Source organism: Geotrypetes seraphini, chromosome 5 (assembly GCF_902459505.1).
Source record: "Geotrypetes seraphini chromosome 5, aGeoSer1.1, whole genome shotgun sequence".
Lineage (NCBI taxonomy): Eukaryota > Metazoa > Chordata > Amphibia > Gymnophiona > Dermophiidae > Geotrypetes > Geotrypetes seraphini.
The window spans coordinates 271,087,605-271,105,860 of record NC_047088.1 but is presented as its reverse complement, the minus strand read 5'-3'; the positions used below and the strand labels follow the sequence as shown (position 1 = coordinate 271,105,860).

The following is an 18,256-nucleotide window of genomic DNA, read 5'->3' as shown; positions in this document are numbered from 1 at the left end:
GGACCAGTGCTGGTCCACAGAAATTTCCTGACCGTCCACAGGGCCAGCATGTGCATCAGGCCCAAAACAGTGTTCTTCAACCACCGGTCCATGGTGCGATTGATGCGGTGTTATCTTCAAGCCATCTCCCTCTTCCTAACTGATTCAGTGCACAAAGCCACAGGCAGTGGCTCCTACGAGCATCCTGCACCTGAACTGGAAGCCTTCTCTCTGACGTTGCAACGTAGAGGAAATGCTTCCAGGTGAGGCACGGGACGTGCAAGGTGCAATTAGTACCATTATGGGGGCGGGGTCTGGGGTGGAGATTGGATAGAGATGGGCGGGATCTGGCCCACGACTTAATCAAGTGTTCTTCAACCGCCAGTCCACGGACCGATGCCGGTCCACAGAATAATTCTTTTATTTCTGCCGGTCCATAGGTGTAAAAAGGTTGAAAAACACTGTTCTAGATCATTTGTTATACTTTTGTCCCTTTTGGAAATCAATTTGGTCTCAAATTAATTGTTTATTAGAAAACCATGTAGCCCTATCATATGGTACAATCCTATTTGGGACGTCAATGAGAATAAAAAGTCAAATCTCATCAAATAATAATAAACTTTTATTAATGTGGAGATGGCGCGGTATATAAACCCAAGATTTAGTTTAGTTTAGTTTAGTTTAATAATGACAGGAGTCACCATTCAACATATCACCAGAAATTGGAAAAATTACACAAGACTTAATTACACCTTCTGGTGGAATTCGTTGTGCCATATATACAAAATGGAAAGAACAATTACCATACAAAAAGGGAATTATAATAATTTTAAGAAGATTTGGGGGCCATTGACAACTTATTGTAATGATTAGATGCCTTTTTACATTGAAAGTATAATTATAATTATGGAAGGGGTGGTATATAGTTATAATATAGATTTAATCAGTATCTATGAAAATAGCACATGTATGTTATTTTTTTGATTGCAGTATTTGTGAAAAGGGTGGGTGGGGGAGGGAGATAATTTATGTATTTAAGATGACAGTAAAAAGAATTTCAAGTGATGTGTATGATTCAATTGATGTAATATTGTGTACTTGATGGAAGATGAAAAATGAATAAAGAATTGGAAGAAAAAAACAATAACCACTAAATTATAATCTTATGACTTCATACTTGTCTTCTCTGCATTTAGATAGTTATGAAGTCATAGATTATAATTTAGTGGCTATTGTTAGTAAATTCATTCAAAGATTAAATGCTATCATTAATTTAAAATAAGTTAAAAAAAATTTTCAAAAAAAAGGATAATTAATGATAAGCTATTAAAGGATGGAGGTTTTTTGATCAATGAAAGAAACCTAACACCACAGTACTATAGGGAGAAAACATATATGTTCCCTAAGTGGTGAATCTGAGATCTTTTCCTCCATCTAGGCATTAATTCCTTTATTATCAACCTGTTGTGGAACCCTCTCAGAACCCTGCAATCCTCTTCAATCGACGAACTGAGACGAGACTCGGGCGCGGGAGAGTACTCCGCCTCTACCCACCACTATAGTCGCCATACTTAGGACCACCATGAGAACCACACCACTAAAATACGCACAAGCAAGCCTACTGATATCCCTGCTCCTAACCAATTGGAAAGCATCTGCAAACAACATCTCTCCAATACCAACTATAGCAAATTCCAAGGGAAGTACCCAACCAACCTGGCATCCCACAATAAACAGAAACTCAAACTATCAGACTTACACATACCAACCCGCCCCGCAATCAACAAGAAGAAAACCGACAAACCCATACAAGCCAAAAAACAATCCCACCAAAGATCACTGATATACCTGAAAACATCGCACAACACACCAACAGACTACACTACTCTCAAATGTGCATATGTGAACATCAGAGCCATAGGCCCCAAAACAGAACGCATAAAAAAACTGGATAGAAAAAGATAACCTGGACTGCCTTTTCCTCACGGAGACTTGGAAGAGGGTAGGAGTAAAGGGATACTACTCTGACTGGAAAGGGGTCACGAGTGGTGTCCCACAGGGGTCAGTGCTGGGACCGCTGCTGTTTAATGTATTCATCAATGACCTGGAAACAAGGACAAAGTGTTTGAAGTTATCAAATTCGCGGACGACACAAAACTCTCCAGCAGAGTCAGAACTGTTAAGGAATGCAAAGAACTGCAGAGAGACCTGAACAAACTGAGTGAGTGGGCAAAAAGATGGCAGATGAGCTTCAATGTGAAGAAATGTAAGGTCTTGCACATAGGGAAAGGGAACCCCATGTATAGCTATACGATGGGAGGAAGGGTACTGGGGGAAGGCAACCTAGAAAAAGACCTGAGGGTATTGGTGGATAAAACAATGAAGCCGGTGGCGCAATGTGCAGCGGCCTCAAAGAAAGCGAACAGAATGTTGAGCATTATCAAAAAAGTTATCACTACCAGAACGAAAGAAGTTATCCTGCCACTGTATCGAGCGATGGTGCGCCCGCATCTGGAGTACTGCGTCCAATTCTGGTTGCCGTACCTTAAGAAGGATATGGTGATACTCGAGAGGGTCCAGAGGAGGGCAACAAGGATGATAAAGGGCATGGAGAACCTTTCATATGCCGAAAGGCTGGACAAGCTGGGGCTCTTTACCCTGGAAAAGCGGAGACTTAGAGGAGACATGATAGAAACTTATAAAATCATGAAGGGCATAGAGAAGGTGGAGAGGGACAGATTCTTCAGACTAGCGGGGACAACAAAAACAAGAGGTCATCCAGAAAAATTGAGTGGAGATAGATTCAAAACGAATGCTAGGAGGTTTTTCTTCACTCAGGGTGGTGGACACCTGAAATGCACTTCCAGGAGAGGTGATAGGACAGAGTACATTATTGGGGTTCAAAAAGGGAGTGGATGACTTCCTGAAAGAGAAGGGGATAGCAGGGTACAGATAGAGGGCTACTTACAGGACATTAAATAAATAGGGTATAAACATCTTAGGTAAGGAGCACTTACAGGTCATGGACCTGAGTGGCCGCCGCGGGAGCGGACTGCTGGGCGCGATGGACCCCTGGTCTGACCCGGCAGGGGCAATGCTTATGTTCTTATGGCTTACCTCTGACTCGGACCCCAGAATAACTGAAGTTTGCCCAAAGAGCCACAAGCTAACAATGGTCTGCAGAGAAAATAAAAGAGGAGGAGGAACTGCCATCATAGCCAGTAATACCATAAACCTAGAAATACAAGACAAAACAACCAACCCATACATGGATTTATTAGCCTGTCAACTTTCAAGCACATCACTCAAAGGAATACTAACTTGCATACTTTGCTACATAACCCCAAATAATTAGAACACAGCAAAACCAATATTTGAAGAATTTATATATCGAAACTCACTAACAGCAACCTACAACTTAATCCTAGGAGACCTCAACCTCCACCTCGAAAACCAATCCTGCAAACATGTAGATACAGTGGTACCTTGGATTACGAGCATAATCCGTTCCAGGAGCATGCTCGTAATCCAAAATGCTCGTTTATCAAAGCGAGTTTCCCCATAAAAAATAATGGAAACTCGCTTTGATACGTTCCCCCCCCACCCCCCCCCCCCCCGGTAACCAGCATCGCTCCCCCCTGCTCGCAAAGGCCCCCTCGCGCGAACCGCCCCCCCCCGCCCTAACAACTTAAACTTACTCCCTCCCCCCCCCCCCCCGTCTAGCGCAGGGACAGATCGTGTGCCTAGAAGATCTTCCGGCTTCTGCCTGCCTGCCTTGAGCATGCATCTGCGTATGCTCAAGGACTTCTAATTCTCCCTCTCATCTCACAATGGAACCATCTAAGTACAACAACACTGGACAAACTAGCCCCAGAAAAAACCAAAATCCACAGAAAATCAAACAAGTGGTTTGACAACGAACTACTCCTACTCAAAAGGCAATGCAGACAACTTGAAAGAAAATGGAGAAAAAGCAGCTAAGAATCCACAAAAACAGTATGGAGAATAATGAACCAAAAATACAAACAAAATCTGAAAGAAAAAAGAAAGACATACTACTCAATGAACATAGGAGAAGGACCCCAAGACACAAAAAAGCTATTCCAGCTACTAAAAGATCTCACAGACACCACACCCTACCTAGCCAACAACAACTCCCCCCACCCTCAGCCACCCTCTTAGAAACATCAGAGCCACGTTCAATGGAATTCCCACTCACATAGAAGAGACCTCCTATCCCCCCACAGAGAAAGAATCAGTTGCAGCAGACAGAACCTGGTCCCACTTCTCACCCATACAATGGTCAGACTTCAACAAACTTTATAATAAATATAGCCACGCAGCATGTGACCTTAACCACAGCCCCCCATACCTACTGAAAGCCTGAAGCACACTATTCCGCTCCCTGCTCCCACAATGGATACAATCTTTACTCACAGATGGACATTTCCCACAAGACCTCAGCAAAATCATCATAACTCCGATACTAAAAGACCCCAAAGGAGCAACAGACCAACCATCCAATTACAGACCCATAGCCTCAATCCCATTGTACGTCAAGCTGATGGAAGGCCTCGTAACTAAAACCTTAACCTCATGCCTAGAAAACCACAACTTACTCCACCCCACACAGTCTGGCTTCAGAACCAACTACAGCACTGAGACCCTACTAGGAACACTAATGGACACAGCTAGACAACATCTCTGTACAGGCAAGAAAATCCTGCTCATACAATTAGACATCTCTGCAGCCTTCGACCTGGTAGACCATGACATCCTCCTACAAACACTAGACTCCATAGGAATCTCAGGCAAGGTACTCTCATGGTTTAAAGGCTTCCTACAATCTAGAACCTACAGAGTTAAAACAAATAAAGAAAAATCAGAACCATGGTCCAACCCCTGCGGAGTTCCCCAGGGATCACCTGTATCTCCGACACTACGAAAGCCAAAAAATTTGATCACGTCACTCCCCTACTTGAGAAAGCTCATTGGCTTCCTGTTGCTCACCGCATTATGTATAAACTATGCCTCCTTACTTTTAAACCTCTGGTATTTAAAACCCCAGCCTTTACTTATAGGGTTTTAATTCCATATACATCACCTAGACTCTTTGAGGTCAAGTGACCAAAATTTGTTGGTCATCCCTTCTCTTAAAGTTATTAATACGTGGCGGCAGACTATTTTTTCTGTTTCAACTCCCCAATCCTGGAATTCTCTTCCAATTCATCTGAGAGATGAAAAGAATCTTGAAAAATTTAAGAGCAAACTAGAGTCTTCTTTTTCAAGATGCATTCAATGTTTAATTGAACTGCTTTTGGCTCTTAATCCATTTTAACTACTTTGATTGTTTTTTATTCCCCTTCCTGTTGTTTTTAACCTTAATTGTTCTACTTTTATAACTAGATTGTATTTCATCCCGAGTTTTCCCTATGTTTTTATTAATGTATGTGTAATTTAATTTATTATTATGTATTAGTAGTTATGAAACTTGTCGTTTATGTTTGTAATTTTATTTACTACAATGTATTAGTAGTTATAGTATATCTCTTTTATGTTTGTCTTCCTATATTTTGTAATTTTATCACTTTGTACATCGCTTAGAATTCGGAATAAGCGATTAATCAAATGTTATAATAAACTTGATAAACTTGAATAAACTTGATATTCAACCTATACATAGCCTCCCTCAGCTCCTGCCTAGACAAACATGGCATAACCTCATACAGCTATGCAGATGACATCACCATTCTCCTCCCCTTCGACCATCCAAAGCCCACTATGACAGGCACAATACACAGAACTCTCGAAACAGTAGCAACATGGATAACAGAACACAAACTAAAACTTAACTGTGACAAAACAAACTTCATCCTCCTAGAAAACAGCAAAACTCCAACCTTAACAAACCTAGTAATAAACTCGATCTCATACCCCATTCAACCCACACTAAAACTTCTTGGAGTACTGATTGTACTGATTGACAGAGGTTGTACCATGCAACCACAAATCAACAAATAATAAAAGCATCATTCGGGACTATGAGAAACCTAAGACAAATCCGAAAATTCTTCAACAGGAAACAATTCCAACTTTTGGTACAATCTCTTATCCTTGGACTAATAGTCTACTGCAACATACTATACCTCCCCTGCCCAGCGACCATGATAAAGCAACTACATACAATACAAAATACAGCCCTAAGACTCATCTATTCATTGAAAAAATATGACCACATCACAGAAGCATACTACGACTCACACTGGCTCCCAATACAAGCAAGAGTACACTTCAAATTCTACTGCCTACTATTCAAAGCTATTAATGGAGAAAGCCCAACCTACTGGAACAACCAACTAACTCAGTCCACCTCAACCAGACACAGGAGAACCCACTCACTATTCACACACCCGCCAACTAAAAACGTCAAACGAAGAAAACTATATGACACCAAAGCAGCAAAACTAGACAGACAAATCACCAATCTACTGTCTTCGATCACAGACTACAAAACCTTCAAAAAAGAAACTAAAACTCTACTCTTCAAAAAATACATAAAACTTATTTAACATGACCAGTTCCTTCCCAAACTACACCTACCACACTTTCTATCCCTATCAAATCAAAAATGTTTCTAATTACCCAACATGTATCACCTTAAGTTCTCAACAATTCTTATGTAATCCACCTAAATATCTTGTAACCTCCTGATAACTCTTATGTAATCCGCCTTGAACCGCAAGGTAATGGCAGAATAGAAATCACTAATGTAATGTACTTGGATTGGATATTAATTGCGTATTGTATGAATCACACTGTGCTAATGGACTTATAAGCTGCTACAATCTTCTTTCTGAAGGCCTCAGACAGCTCCTTTGATCTCACCATGATGTTCACTCTCACTGTAGCAGTCATGAGCACACCAAACTAAATGTCTGACGTTTAAGTAGGGCAAACCTCCTTCAAAATGCTGAGTAACAATGTTCTAATCATGTGCACCTGATGGGATACACCTGTGTGTAATTTGAGCCACTATAAGTGGAAGGATATGGGGGGGGTTCCTAATTTATTCCTCAGTTAGAATACACATTTTTGTGGATATCTTTTGTTTCAATGGTAAATCAAGGAAATTTTTTGTTGTTTATCTGCAATTATATCACTTTCTTTTCCAGAGATAAAGATTTGACATCAATATGTGAACTGTTTCATGGGGTGTACTAATTTTTTCACATGACTGTAAGTGGTTTAACATAAAATAGATCAAAGGCAGAAAAGAACATAAGAATAGCCTTACTGGGTCAGACCAATGGTCCATCAAGCCCAGTAGCCGTTCTTACAGTGGCCAATCCAAGTCACTAGTACCTGGCCAAAACCCAAGGAGTAGCAACATTCCATGCTACCGATACAGGGCAAGCAGTGGCTTCCCCTATGTCTTTCTCAATAACAGACTTAAAATATTCAGATTTACAATATTCCAATAAGAAAGAGCCTGGCTATTGTGCACATGTGAAGGTCCCCTCTTCACCAACCAGTGTCAAGCATTGACTTGGCAGGGGATCAGTCAGGACAACATTGCAAAAAGAAATGAGTTTTCAGGGCAGTTATAAATCGGGAAGGGGACAATTCTGTGCAGAGGCCTAATGGGAGGTTATTCCACAAGGATAAACAACCACCATATAGTCTTGATTAAAATTTGATGAAAGGATGAAATTACCAACGGAGCATGTTGGGAGGATTGAAGAGATTTTCTAGGGTCTAAGGAAGCAATAGAGCAGACGTCTGCTAAATCCAAGATGGAGAAATAATAAATAGTTTCAAACAAGAAATCTTGTCTTGATGCACTTTATTAGCTATTCTCAATGATACGAGGGAGAATCAGAAAGTAAAGGCAATTGTTAAATTTCGCGATAACTGGAACAGAGCTAACGAGATGCAACATATGTACTCGTACATTGCCTGTTGGATAGTTTATTCACACACAGTGCAGCGCTCAGCTTTTAGTCATGTGGCAGCCACGAGGTCAGAAACATGGATGCTCCATTGCAAGATTGTACCATCAAATAATAACCTGGAGTAGTGTGCTTTCTTTTGGCAGAGAGAGTGAAACCTGTGGAAATTTACCGGCAGATATTGATTCAGTATGAACATAGCAACATGAATCAATGAAAGGTTTATGAGTGAGTACAAAGGTGTAACTGATGAAAGTCGTTCTGGTCGCCCACCAACATTGCGCACACAAAAGCACATTGACAGGGTGGATGCCTTGATTAGAGAAGACCGACGGATAATGGTGTCTCAATATATATATTTGTATTTATGCATGTTTATTGGTAGCCAATGTTCCTGCCTTAATAAGGAGTATCATGAGCATAACAAGTGGAACTAAGGGCCAATTTGACAGCAGTGTTATGAACAAGTTGTAAACGGCTACCCTTTAGTTGAAGGCCTGAGAAAAGTGGGTTGCAATAATCCAAGCTCCTTACGATGAATAGAAATATGATGGCAGAAAAAGGCTTTTCACAATCTGTTTCTTGTAAATTAGAAAATGTGGATTCCAATTTAAGTTGTTTGGATAAACATTTAAATGTTACGGAAGCTCAGTGTAATACATTACAAGCTGTCTCGGTCTCTGCTGTTAAAGCTTCTACTGTGATACATGCTAAAATAGAATCCATGGAAAATATGAATAGAGCGAGAAATCTCCGCTTGGTCAATTTCCCTGTAACTCATTTATTATCACCTGAAATATTGTTAAAAAATATTTTAAAGAAGTACTGGGATTGCCCAATGCGGAGAATTTTCCAGTAAATAATTATTACTATGTACCTCAAAAAAAAAAAAATCTGCCCAAGAGGTGGACCATCTGGTCACAACAGAAATTAATTTAACTGAATTTTTGGAAGCTACTCAAGATGTGATTCAGAGTCGGTCTACCTTGGTGATAACATGCATGAGTGAGATAGATAAAATGTTAATCATGAAACTTTACTTTAAAAATAGGTTAACTAAATTTTGTGGTGACTTAGTCAGGATTTTCCCTGATGTCTCCAGAGCTACTCAATGCAGAAGGAAAGAGTTTTTGAGGTTAAAACTTAGAGTTTTGGCTCTAGAGGCATTTTTTTATTTAAAATTTCCTTGCAAATGTTTAGTTAAGTTACATGATGTTGAATATGTCTTTTGGGATCCCATTCAATTACAACAATTTCTAGTTGCTCGTGAGCAGAAATGAGTATTATTTTTCTTGTATGTTTCATTGCTAAGTTATTGAGGAGGAATGTACCCCTAAAACAGTAAGGAATGATACAAGGTTCGCGTAGGTGAATTGAGAATTATTTCCTTTATCTTTTCTTTATTTTCTTTGTTGAATGTAGTATCCTGTCTCCCCTTTTAGTGGGCTTAAAAAGGATTTATGCATGATGTGTTATGTATTTTGTTTGTAGATTCTCTTTTTTTCCTTTATAGTATTGGATAATATATTATTCAAACTATAATAAAAAACTTATTGAACAAAAAAAAAGAAACATGATGGCAGAAAAAGGCCAAATGACCCATCTAGTCTGCCCATCCACAGTACCATTATCTCTTCCTCTCTCAAAGAGATCCCAAGTGCCTATCACAGGATTTCTTGAATTCAGACACCGTCTGTCTCCACCACCTCTTTCAGGAGACTCTTCCACGCATCTACCACCCTTTCTGTAAAAAAGTATTTCCCTTAGATTATTCCAGAGCCTATCACCTCTTAACTTCATCCTATGCCCTCTCATTCCAAAGCTTCCTTTCAAATGAAAGAGACTCAACTTATGCGCATTTATATCACGTAGATATTTAAACATCTCTTATCATATCTCTCCTCTCCCGCATTTCCTCCAAAGTACATATTGAGATCTTTAACTCTGTCCCCATGGCCCTTTTTACGAAGATATCCACCATTTTAGTAGCCTTCCTTTGGACCGACTCAATCCTTTTTATAGCTTTTTGAAGATGCAGTATCCAGAATTATACACAAAATTCTAAATGAGGTCTCACCAGAGCCTTATACAGGGGCATCAATACCTCTTTTTTCCTATTAGCTATACCTCTTCCTATGCAACCTAGCACCCTTCTAGCTTTCGCCATCAACTTTTCAACCTGGTTGGCCACCTTAAGATCATCACATTCAGGTCCCGCTCTTCTGTCGTTCACATAAGTTCTTCCCCACCCCTCCCAATCTGTACCGTTCCCTCAGGTTTTTGCAGCCCAAATGCATAACCTTGCATTTCTTAGCAATAAATCTTAGCTGTCAAATTTCAGACCATTTTTCAAGCTTCGCCAGGTCTTTCTTCACATTAGTCACACCATCCTGGATGTCCACTCTATTGCAGATTTTAGTATCATCCGTAAAGAAGCAAATCTTACCCAACAGCTCTTCAGCAATATTGTTCACAAAAATGTTAAAAAAACAGGCCCAAGAACAGAACCTTGAGGCACAACACTAGTAACATCCCTTTTCTCAGAGCGATTTCCATTGACTACTACCTTCTGCCTCCTTCCACTCAACTAGTTCCTAACCCATCCTGTCACTTTGGGGCCCATCCCGAGGGCACTCAGTTTATTTATTAGACGTCTGTGTGGAAAACTTTCAGAAGCTTTGCCAAAATCTAAATACATCACGTCTAGCGCACTCCCTCTATCCAAATCTCTGATCACACAATGGCTGGTGACTTTGTTTATTCATTTAATTTTCTATACCGTTCTCCCAGAGTAGCTTAGAACTGTTTACATGAATTTATTCAGGTACTGAAATATTTTTCCCTGTCTGTCTCGGCAGGCTCACAATCTATCCATCCCTTATATTCCCTTGGACACACACTGGCTGCTTCTGTTGTATTCCCCCTACAATCCCCTTGGTCCCATGGTGTTTATACTACCCCGGTCCCCTAACCCCTCCCATATCACCTCTCTTCACTTGAACACACACTGGCTGACGATGATGCATTCCCTCTTATATCCCCTCTTGTTATTGCTATATTCCCCACTACCACCATCACACACTCCATAGCCCCTCTGCTCCTCTGGTCGCTCACTGGTTGGTGCTGACATTGTCTTTCTTGGCACAGGTGCCAGTGGTGAAGTATGGTCGCAATTTGGAGTTTTTGGCCATTGTAGTGATGTCAAACAGAAACATGTACATCTTGGAAGTCATTGATGAGATAAGGTTAGTGTCTAATCCTTTGTTAAGAGAGAGCTGCTCACAGCAGTGTTTTTCATGGTTCTTCAGGTACTCTCTCCTCTCCCATGTATCCGAAGAACATAAGAGTTACCATACTGGGACAGGCTGAAGGTCCATCAAGCCCAGTATCCCATTTCCAACAGTGGCCAACCCAGATCCCAAGTAGTAATACAGATTTTATGCTGCTTATCCAGGAATAAGCAGTGGATTATCAACTTTTGGTTAGTCACTGTGAACACGAGCATGAACAATCTGTTTTTAGGTGCAGACAAGAATTGGTGGAGATGCACAATGCACTAACCATTTTGTCTGCTGTCCTTAGGTTCCAAAATGATTTCTTTGAGGAAACCCTGAATACCAGATTTAGTAAAGGGTTTGGGGTCTTTAGTAAAAAGGACTCAGGGAGTCAATAGCAGGAGGAGAAGAGAATTTGTGATCAAGTTTCAAGTTCAAGTTTCAAGTTTTATTTAAATTTGATGAATCGCTTATTGCATACTAAACGAGTAACAATAAAATATAGAATAAACTTATAATTAATGTACAGCATTAAAATGGGTTAAAACGGACTGACAGACAGACAGACTTGGATAAATAAGGAAAAAAAAAGAAAGGGAGACAGTTACAAAATTAATGTTTTTCATAATTAAAAGGAAAAGAAAAAGCCAAAAAAGGGAGGAACATGAGGAGCGGTATAAGGTATGTTAAAACTAGATCATTTAAAAATTAAATGCGTCTAAACTAAACTAAAACTAAACTAAATTAAGTTTGTATACCGCATCATCTCCACAGAAGTAGAGCTCGACACGGTTTACAGGAGTTACAAAAGAAAGGAGTTACAATGGGAAAGAAGAAGAGCTTGGCAATAAGGGGAGAGAGAAGAGGTTAGGTGTAGAGGAGAGGGAGGGAGTGGTTACATTTTGGAGAAAAGCCAAGTTTTCAAATGTTTTCTGAAGTGTTGGAGGGAGGTCGCGCTCCGGAGAGGGGCGGATAAGCTGTTCCACAGCTCGGTGATCTTGAAGAGGAGGGATGTTCCAAGTTTACCTGTATGGGAAATGCCTTTTAAAGAGGGGAATGATAGTATGAATTTCTGAGAGGATCTGGTGGAGTTGGGATTTGCGGAGAGCCAGGATAGTGGAAACAGGGGAGGAAGGATACCGTGTAATGACTTGAAGGTTAGGCAGGCGCATTTGTAGTGGGCCCTGAGGAAAACTGGGAGCCAGTGAAGCTTAGATAGAAGCGGGGAGACGTGGTCAAATTTGCTTTTTGCGAAAATTAATTTAGCCGCGGTATTCTGAATCCGCTGGAGTCTGAGAAGACTTTTCTTTGTTAGGCTTAGGTAGATGGAGTTGCAGTAATCCAGTCTAGAAAGAATAATGGATTGAACGAGGATAGCGAAGTGTTGTTGGTGGAAGCAGGATCTGACTTTTCTTAGCATGTGAAGGTTGAAAAAGCATTTTTTTACTAAGGAGTTGAGGTGATCGTTGAAGGACAGTGTAGAGTCCAAGATGATTCCCAGAACTTTGCTTGAGTGTTCAAGCGGCAGGTTGGTGCCTGAGGATAGTGGGATGAGGGTGGGCAGCTGATCTAATTTTGGGCCTAGCCAAAGGAGTTTTGTTTTGGTCTCATTGAGTTTCATTTGAACGGTGAGAGCCCAGGATTGGAGGTTCGTTATACAAGAAGAGATGTTATCAGCGAGGTTGGTGAGGTTGGAGTCGGTCTCGAGGAGGACAAGAATGTCGTCGGCGTAGGTGTAGAGTGTCTCAAAGGGGGAAAGTTTGAGGAGTTTCAGAGAGGACATATAAACGTTGAAAACAAAAGCGTCTCTACAAAGAAAAGTTTTCAGGTTGTTTTTAAATCTGCTGAGATCTTTTTCTTCTCTTATATGTAGTGGTAGGGCATTCCAAGTTTGAGGGGCCATCACTGAATATATATCATGGCGTCTGGTTCCGATAATTTTCAAAGAAGGAACCATTAGCAACACATGGCTGTGGATCGGAGAGAACGTGTCGTATTATATGGGATAAGCAACCGATTTATAAATTGAGGTTCATTAGTAGATAATGTTTTAAATACTAAAAGCAAAATTTTATAGGTTATACATTGATTAATGGGAAGCCAGTGCAAATCAATCAAAAGGGGGTTACGTGATCAAATTTTTTTCCATTATGGATAATTTTAACTGCGTTATTTTGAATTATTTGTAAACGTCTCTTTTCCTTTTGAGTGATGTTTAACAGTAGTGAATTACAATAATCAAGCTTAGCAATGACAAGTGAATGTATTAAGATGTTTAAAGATTTGGGTTCCAGAAACTTGGACATGGAACGAATTAAACGTAAACCGTAAAAACAACATTTGACAACATTGCTAATGTGATCATGATAAGAAAGTTTATCATCGATAATAACCCCAAGTATCTTTAATGATGATACTAGATTTAAATGTATGTTATTAATTGAAAACGGGGCCGCTAGTTTCAACCCCTGTTTCATTGGCAAAAGTAGTGCTTTAGTTTTTGTTATATTTAGAGCTAATCTATTTTGGATAAGCCAATTTTTAATTTTTGGTTGATCAGATATATTTCATCCAGGTGTCTTAAACCTTGGTCCATTGCTTTAATCCAAGAGTGTACAACCATTTTTTAGCTTTCCTCCTTGTCCACAATCCCTGTTATAAATCAGAACACTTAGGTAAATCCTCTTCCTCTACCTTGTCATCCCCATAAGTCGCTTTGGGTCCTTTTACAAAGCTGTGCTAAAAATGACCTTAGCACACCCCTTACGCAGGTCTTTCCTGTGCACTAAGGCCATTTTTAGTGAAGCAGTAAAATGGCAGATTTTTGTATTAATAGCTACGCACTAACATTGGACCTTTTGAGGTGAACTGCCCACATCATCTTATGGGGTTTATTTCATCTTATATTTGCCATCAGTCCATTTGTTTAACACACTTTTTTTCTTTCGTTACTGCTACTACACTTTTCTAAAAAAAATAAAAAATTAATAATTGTAAATTTATTTTACTTAGCTTTGGCTTTAGTCTGCTTCAGTTTTACTTATTGTTGCAATTATGTGCTAGTTTTTCCTTAACAATGTATAGAAAAAATATTCCCCATTTGATTGCGATCATGTACTTTCTCTTCATGCCTGTCCCAGTGAATGGCAGATCAAAGCTTCTGATAGGGGGAAAGGCAGATCAAAGCTCCTAAAGTCCCAGCTTTTCACAGTAGGCATTTGCTGTACAGACTGGTATGTGAGGTGCTAAAAGATCATGGAGTCCTAACCTGTCCAAACAGGTGGTGATTGGATATGTGCAGGAGCGCACTGGCTGTAGCTGAGGTCACAGCTGCTGCAGTCCTATACCAGCCTATACCAGCAGAGAACACTAGTGAAAGGTACAGGAATGCTTGTGGTGGCTGAGGTCGTAGCTGCTGCAGTCCCAGCCTATACCAGCAGAGAACACTGTAGTGAACGGTACAGGAATGCTTGTGGTGGCTGAGGTCGCAGCTGCTGCAGTCCCAGCCTATACCAGCAGAGAACACTGTAGTGAACGGTACAGGAATGTTTGTGGTGGCTGAGGTCGCAGCTGCTGCAGTCCCAGCCTATACCAGCAGAGGACACTGTAGTGAACGGTACAGGAATGTTTGTGGTGGCTGAGGTCGCAGCTGCTGCAGTCCCAGCCTATACCAGCAGAGGACACTGAGTGAACGGTACAGGAATGCTTGTGGTGGCTGAGGTCGTAGCTGCTGCAGTCCCAGCCTATACCAGCAGAGAACACTGTAGTGAACGGTACAGGAATGTTTGTGGTGGCTGAGGTCGCAGCTGCTGCAGTCCCAGCCTATACCAGCAGAGTACACTGTAGTGAAAGGTACAGGAATGCTTGTGGTGGCTGAGGTCGCAGCTGCTGCAGTCCCAGCCTATACCAGCAGAGGACACTGAGTGAACGGTACAGGAATGCTTGTGGTGGCTGAGGTCGTAGCTGCTGCAGGCCCAGCCTATACCAGCAGAGAACACTGTAGTGAACGGTACAGGAATGTTTGTGGTGGCTGAGGTCGCAGCTGCTGCAGTCCCAGCCTATACCAGCAGAGTACACTGTAGTGAACGGTACAGGAATGCTTGTGGTGGCTGAGGTCGCAGCTGCTGCAGTCCCAGCCTATACCAGCAGAGGACACTGAGTGAACGGTACAGAAATGCTTGTGGTGGCTTAGGTCGTAGCTGCTGCAGTCCCAGCCTATACCAGCAGAGGACACTGAGTGAACGGTACAGGAATGCTTGTGGTGGCTGAGGTCGTAGCTGCTGCAGTCCCAGCCTATACCAGCAGAGAACACTGTAATGAACGATACAGGAATGTTTGTGGTGGCTGAGGTCGCAGCTGCTGCAGTCCCAGCCTATACCAGCAGAGGACACTGAGTGAACGGTACAGGAATGCTTGTGGTGGCTGAGGTCGTAGCTGCTGCAGTCCCAGCCTATACCAGCAGAGAACACTGTAGTGAACGGTACAGGAATGTTTGTGGTGGCTGAGGTCGCAGCTGCTGCAGTACCAGCCTATACCAGCAGAGGACACTGAGTGAATGGTACAGGAATGCTTGTGGTGGCTTAGGTCGTAGCTGCTGCAGTCCCAGCCTATACCAGCAGAGAACACTGTAGTGAACGGTACAGGAATGCTTGTGGTGGCTGAGGTCACAGCTTCTTCAGTCTCAGCATGTCCAAGCCGGCGTGTACTGGATGTTGGGGGGGAGAGGGTTACAGCTCTTGTAGATCCAGTCTCTCCATACATGAGATGCTCTAGGGAGTGATTGTAAACCATTTCTGTTGGCTTTCTCAGGGGACAGCCATCAAATTGGCTGAAGATAAATGAAGTTCATCACCTGTCAAAGTTGCGTTACCTGAGCCTCGGACTGTGGAGTCAGAGTTTGCATATCCAGTTTGAGAAACCAGGAGCCTCTTACAGTTTGCTGACCCGAAACAAGAACCGCTGTGACAAATTTTACCAGTGTATAATGGGTAAGGAGTTATCAGATCCTGGCTAGCTGGACTGAGGTGCAGAACTAGAGTAACAGGAACAATTCAGAATAGTTGGTAGAAGGAGACCTAATGGTGAGCATCAAGGTGTGAGTGCTGTGTGAACGATGACAGTTTGTTCAGAGAGAGAGGGAAAGACATGAGAGGTATACCTAACCATAAGCCAGGACTGGTGTGGAAGCTAAACAGTAAGGCAGGATCGGTGTTTTGTAGGGTTCATGTGTTGGGCTTTGAGTCCTGGAGAGCACCTTACAACCTTCCTTACCAATTGGCCTTTCTCAGTTGTACTCGTAACTCAGGGAAAATTCCATTCAAGTACTGGAGGTATTTTCCTGCCAACAATGGGCTCCTGTTACAAAGCCCGTTCAACTCTTATGAGCTTCATTGCGTTGCCACGCCAAAATTGCTAGTCTGGCTTTGTTAAAGAACTACTACTGCTACTATTTATTATTTCTATAGCGCTGAAAAGGTGTACGCAGCGTTCTACATTTTAACATGCAGTAGACAGTCCCTGCTCAGAAGAGCTTGGGGAGATTATAGTGGATCTCGGTTTCTGACAGCAGTGAGTGGGAGTTATGAGTTGAAGACAGTTTCAAAAAAGTGGGCCTTTAGCTTGGATTTGAACACTGCCAGGGATGGAGCATGACGTATTGATTCAGGCAGCCTGTTCCAGGCATATGGTGCCGCAGGAAAGAAAAGACGGAGTCTGGAGTTGGCAGTAGAAGAGAAGGGTGCAGATAAGAGGGGCATGCCCAACGAGCGGAGATCACGGGTGGGGAAGCATAGGGGGAGATAAATGAGAGATATCGGGAGACTTCAGAGTGAATGCACTGTCAGCAGGAGGATTTTAAACTGTATTCGGAAATGGACAGGGAGCCAATGAAGTGACTTGAGGAGAGGGGTAATATGAGAATAGTGGCTCACGGAATATGAGTCGTGCAGCAGAATTTTGAACGGATTGAAGAGGCAAGAGATGGGGGCGCGGGTGGCCCAAGAGAAGTACGTTGCAGTAGTCTGAGCATGAGGTGATGGATAAGGGTTTTGATAGTGTGTTCAGAGAGAAGAGGGGTGGATTTTGGTAATATTACATAATAACATAGTAGATGACAGCAGATAAAGACCCGAATGATCCATCCAGTCTGCCCAACCTGATTCAATTTAAATTTTTTAATTTTTTTTCTTAGCTGTTTCTGGGCAAGAATCCAAAGCTCTACCCGGTACTGTGCTTGGGTTCCAACTACCGAAATCTCCGTTAAAACCTACTCCAGCCCATCTACACCCTCCCAGCCACTGAAGCCCTCCCCAGCCCATCCCCCACCAAACGGCCATACACAGACCGTGCAAGTCTGCCCAGTACTGCTCTTAGTTCAATATTTAATATTATTTTCTGATTCTAGATCCTCTGTGTTCATCCCATGCTCCTTTGAACTCGGTCACAGTTTTACTCTCCACCATCTCTCTTGGGAGCGCATTCCAGGCATCCACCACCCTCTCCGTAAAGTAGAATTTCCTAACATTGCCCCTGAATCTACCACCTCTCAACCTCAAATTATGTCCTCTGGTTTTATCATTTTCCTTTCTCTGGAAAAGATTTTGTTCTACGTTAATACCCTTCAAGTATTTGAACGTCTGAATCATATCTCCCCTGTCCCTCCTTTCTTCTAGCGTATACATATTCAGGGCTTCTAGTCTCTCATATGTCTTTTGGCGCAAGCCTCCTATCATTTTCATTGCCCTCCTCTGGACCGCTTCAAGTCTTCTTACGTCCTTTGCCAGATACAGTCTCCAAAACTGAACACAATACTCCAAGCGGGGCCTTACCATTGACCTGTACAGGAGCATCAATACCTTCTTCCTTCTACTGGCTACGCCTCTATTTATACAGCCCAGAATCCTTCTGGTAGCAGCCACTTAGATCTTCAGACACTATCACCCCAAGGTCCCTCTCCCCGTCCATGCATATCAGCTTCTCACCTCCCAGCATATACAGTTCCTTCTGATTATTAATCCCCAAATGCATTACTCTGCATTTCTTTGCATTGAATTT

The 18,256-nt window shown here is 41.9% G+C and overlaps 1 protein-coding gene across 8 annotated transcripts in view; it reads left to right on the top strand.

The window, feature by feature from the left end:
* Window positions 1-18,256, top strand: part of STK11IP (serine/threonine kinase 11 interacting protein) — a 227,018-nt gene that overhangs the window by 163,823 nt on the left and 44,939 nt on the right. For all 8 annotated transcript variants that reach the window (XM_033945669.1, XM_033945670.1, XM_033945676.1 and 5 more), the window contains 2 exons: window positions 11,076-11,173; window positions 16,013-16,191. In XM_033945669.1, coding sequence (XP_033801560.1) covers window positions 11,076-11,173; window positions 16,013-16,191 — 277 coding nt within the window. The remainder of the gene's footprint in view (window positions 1-11,075; window positions 11,174-16,012; window positions 16,192-18,256) is intronic.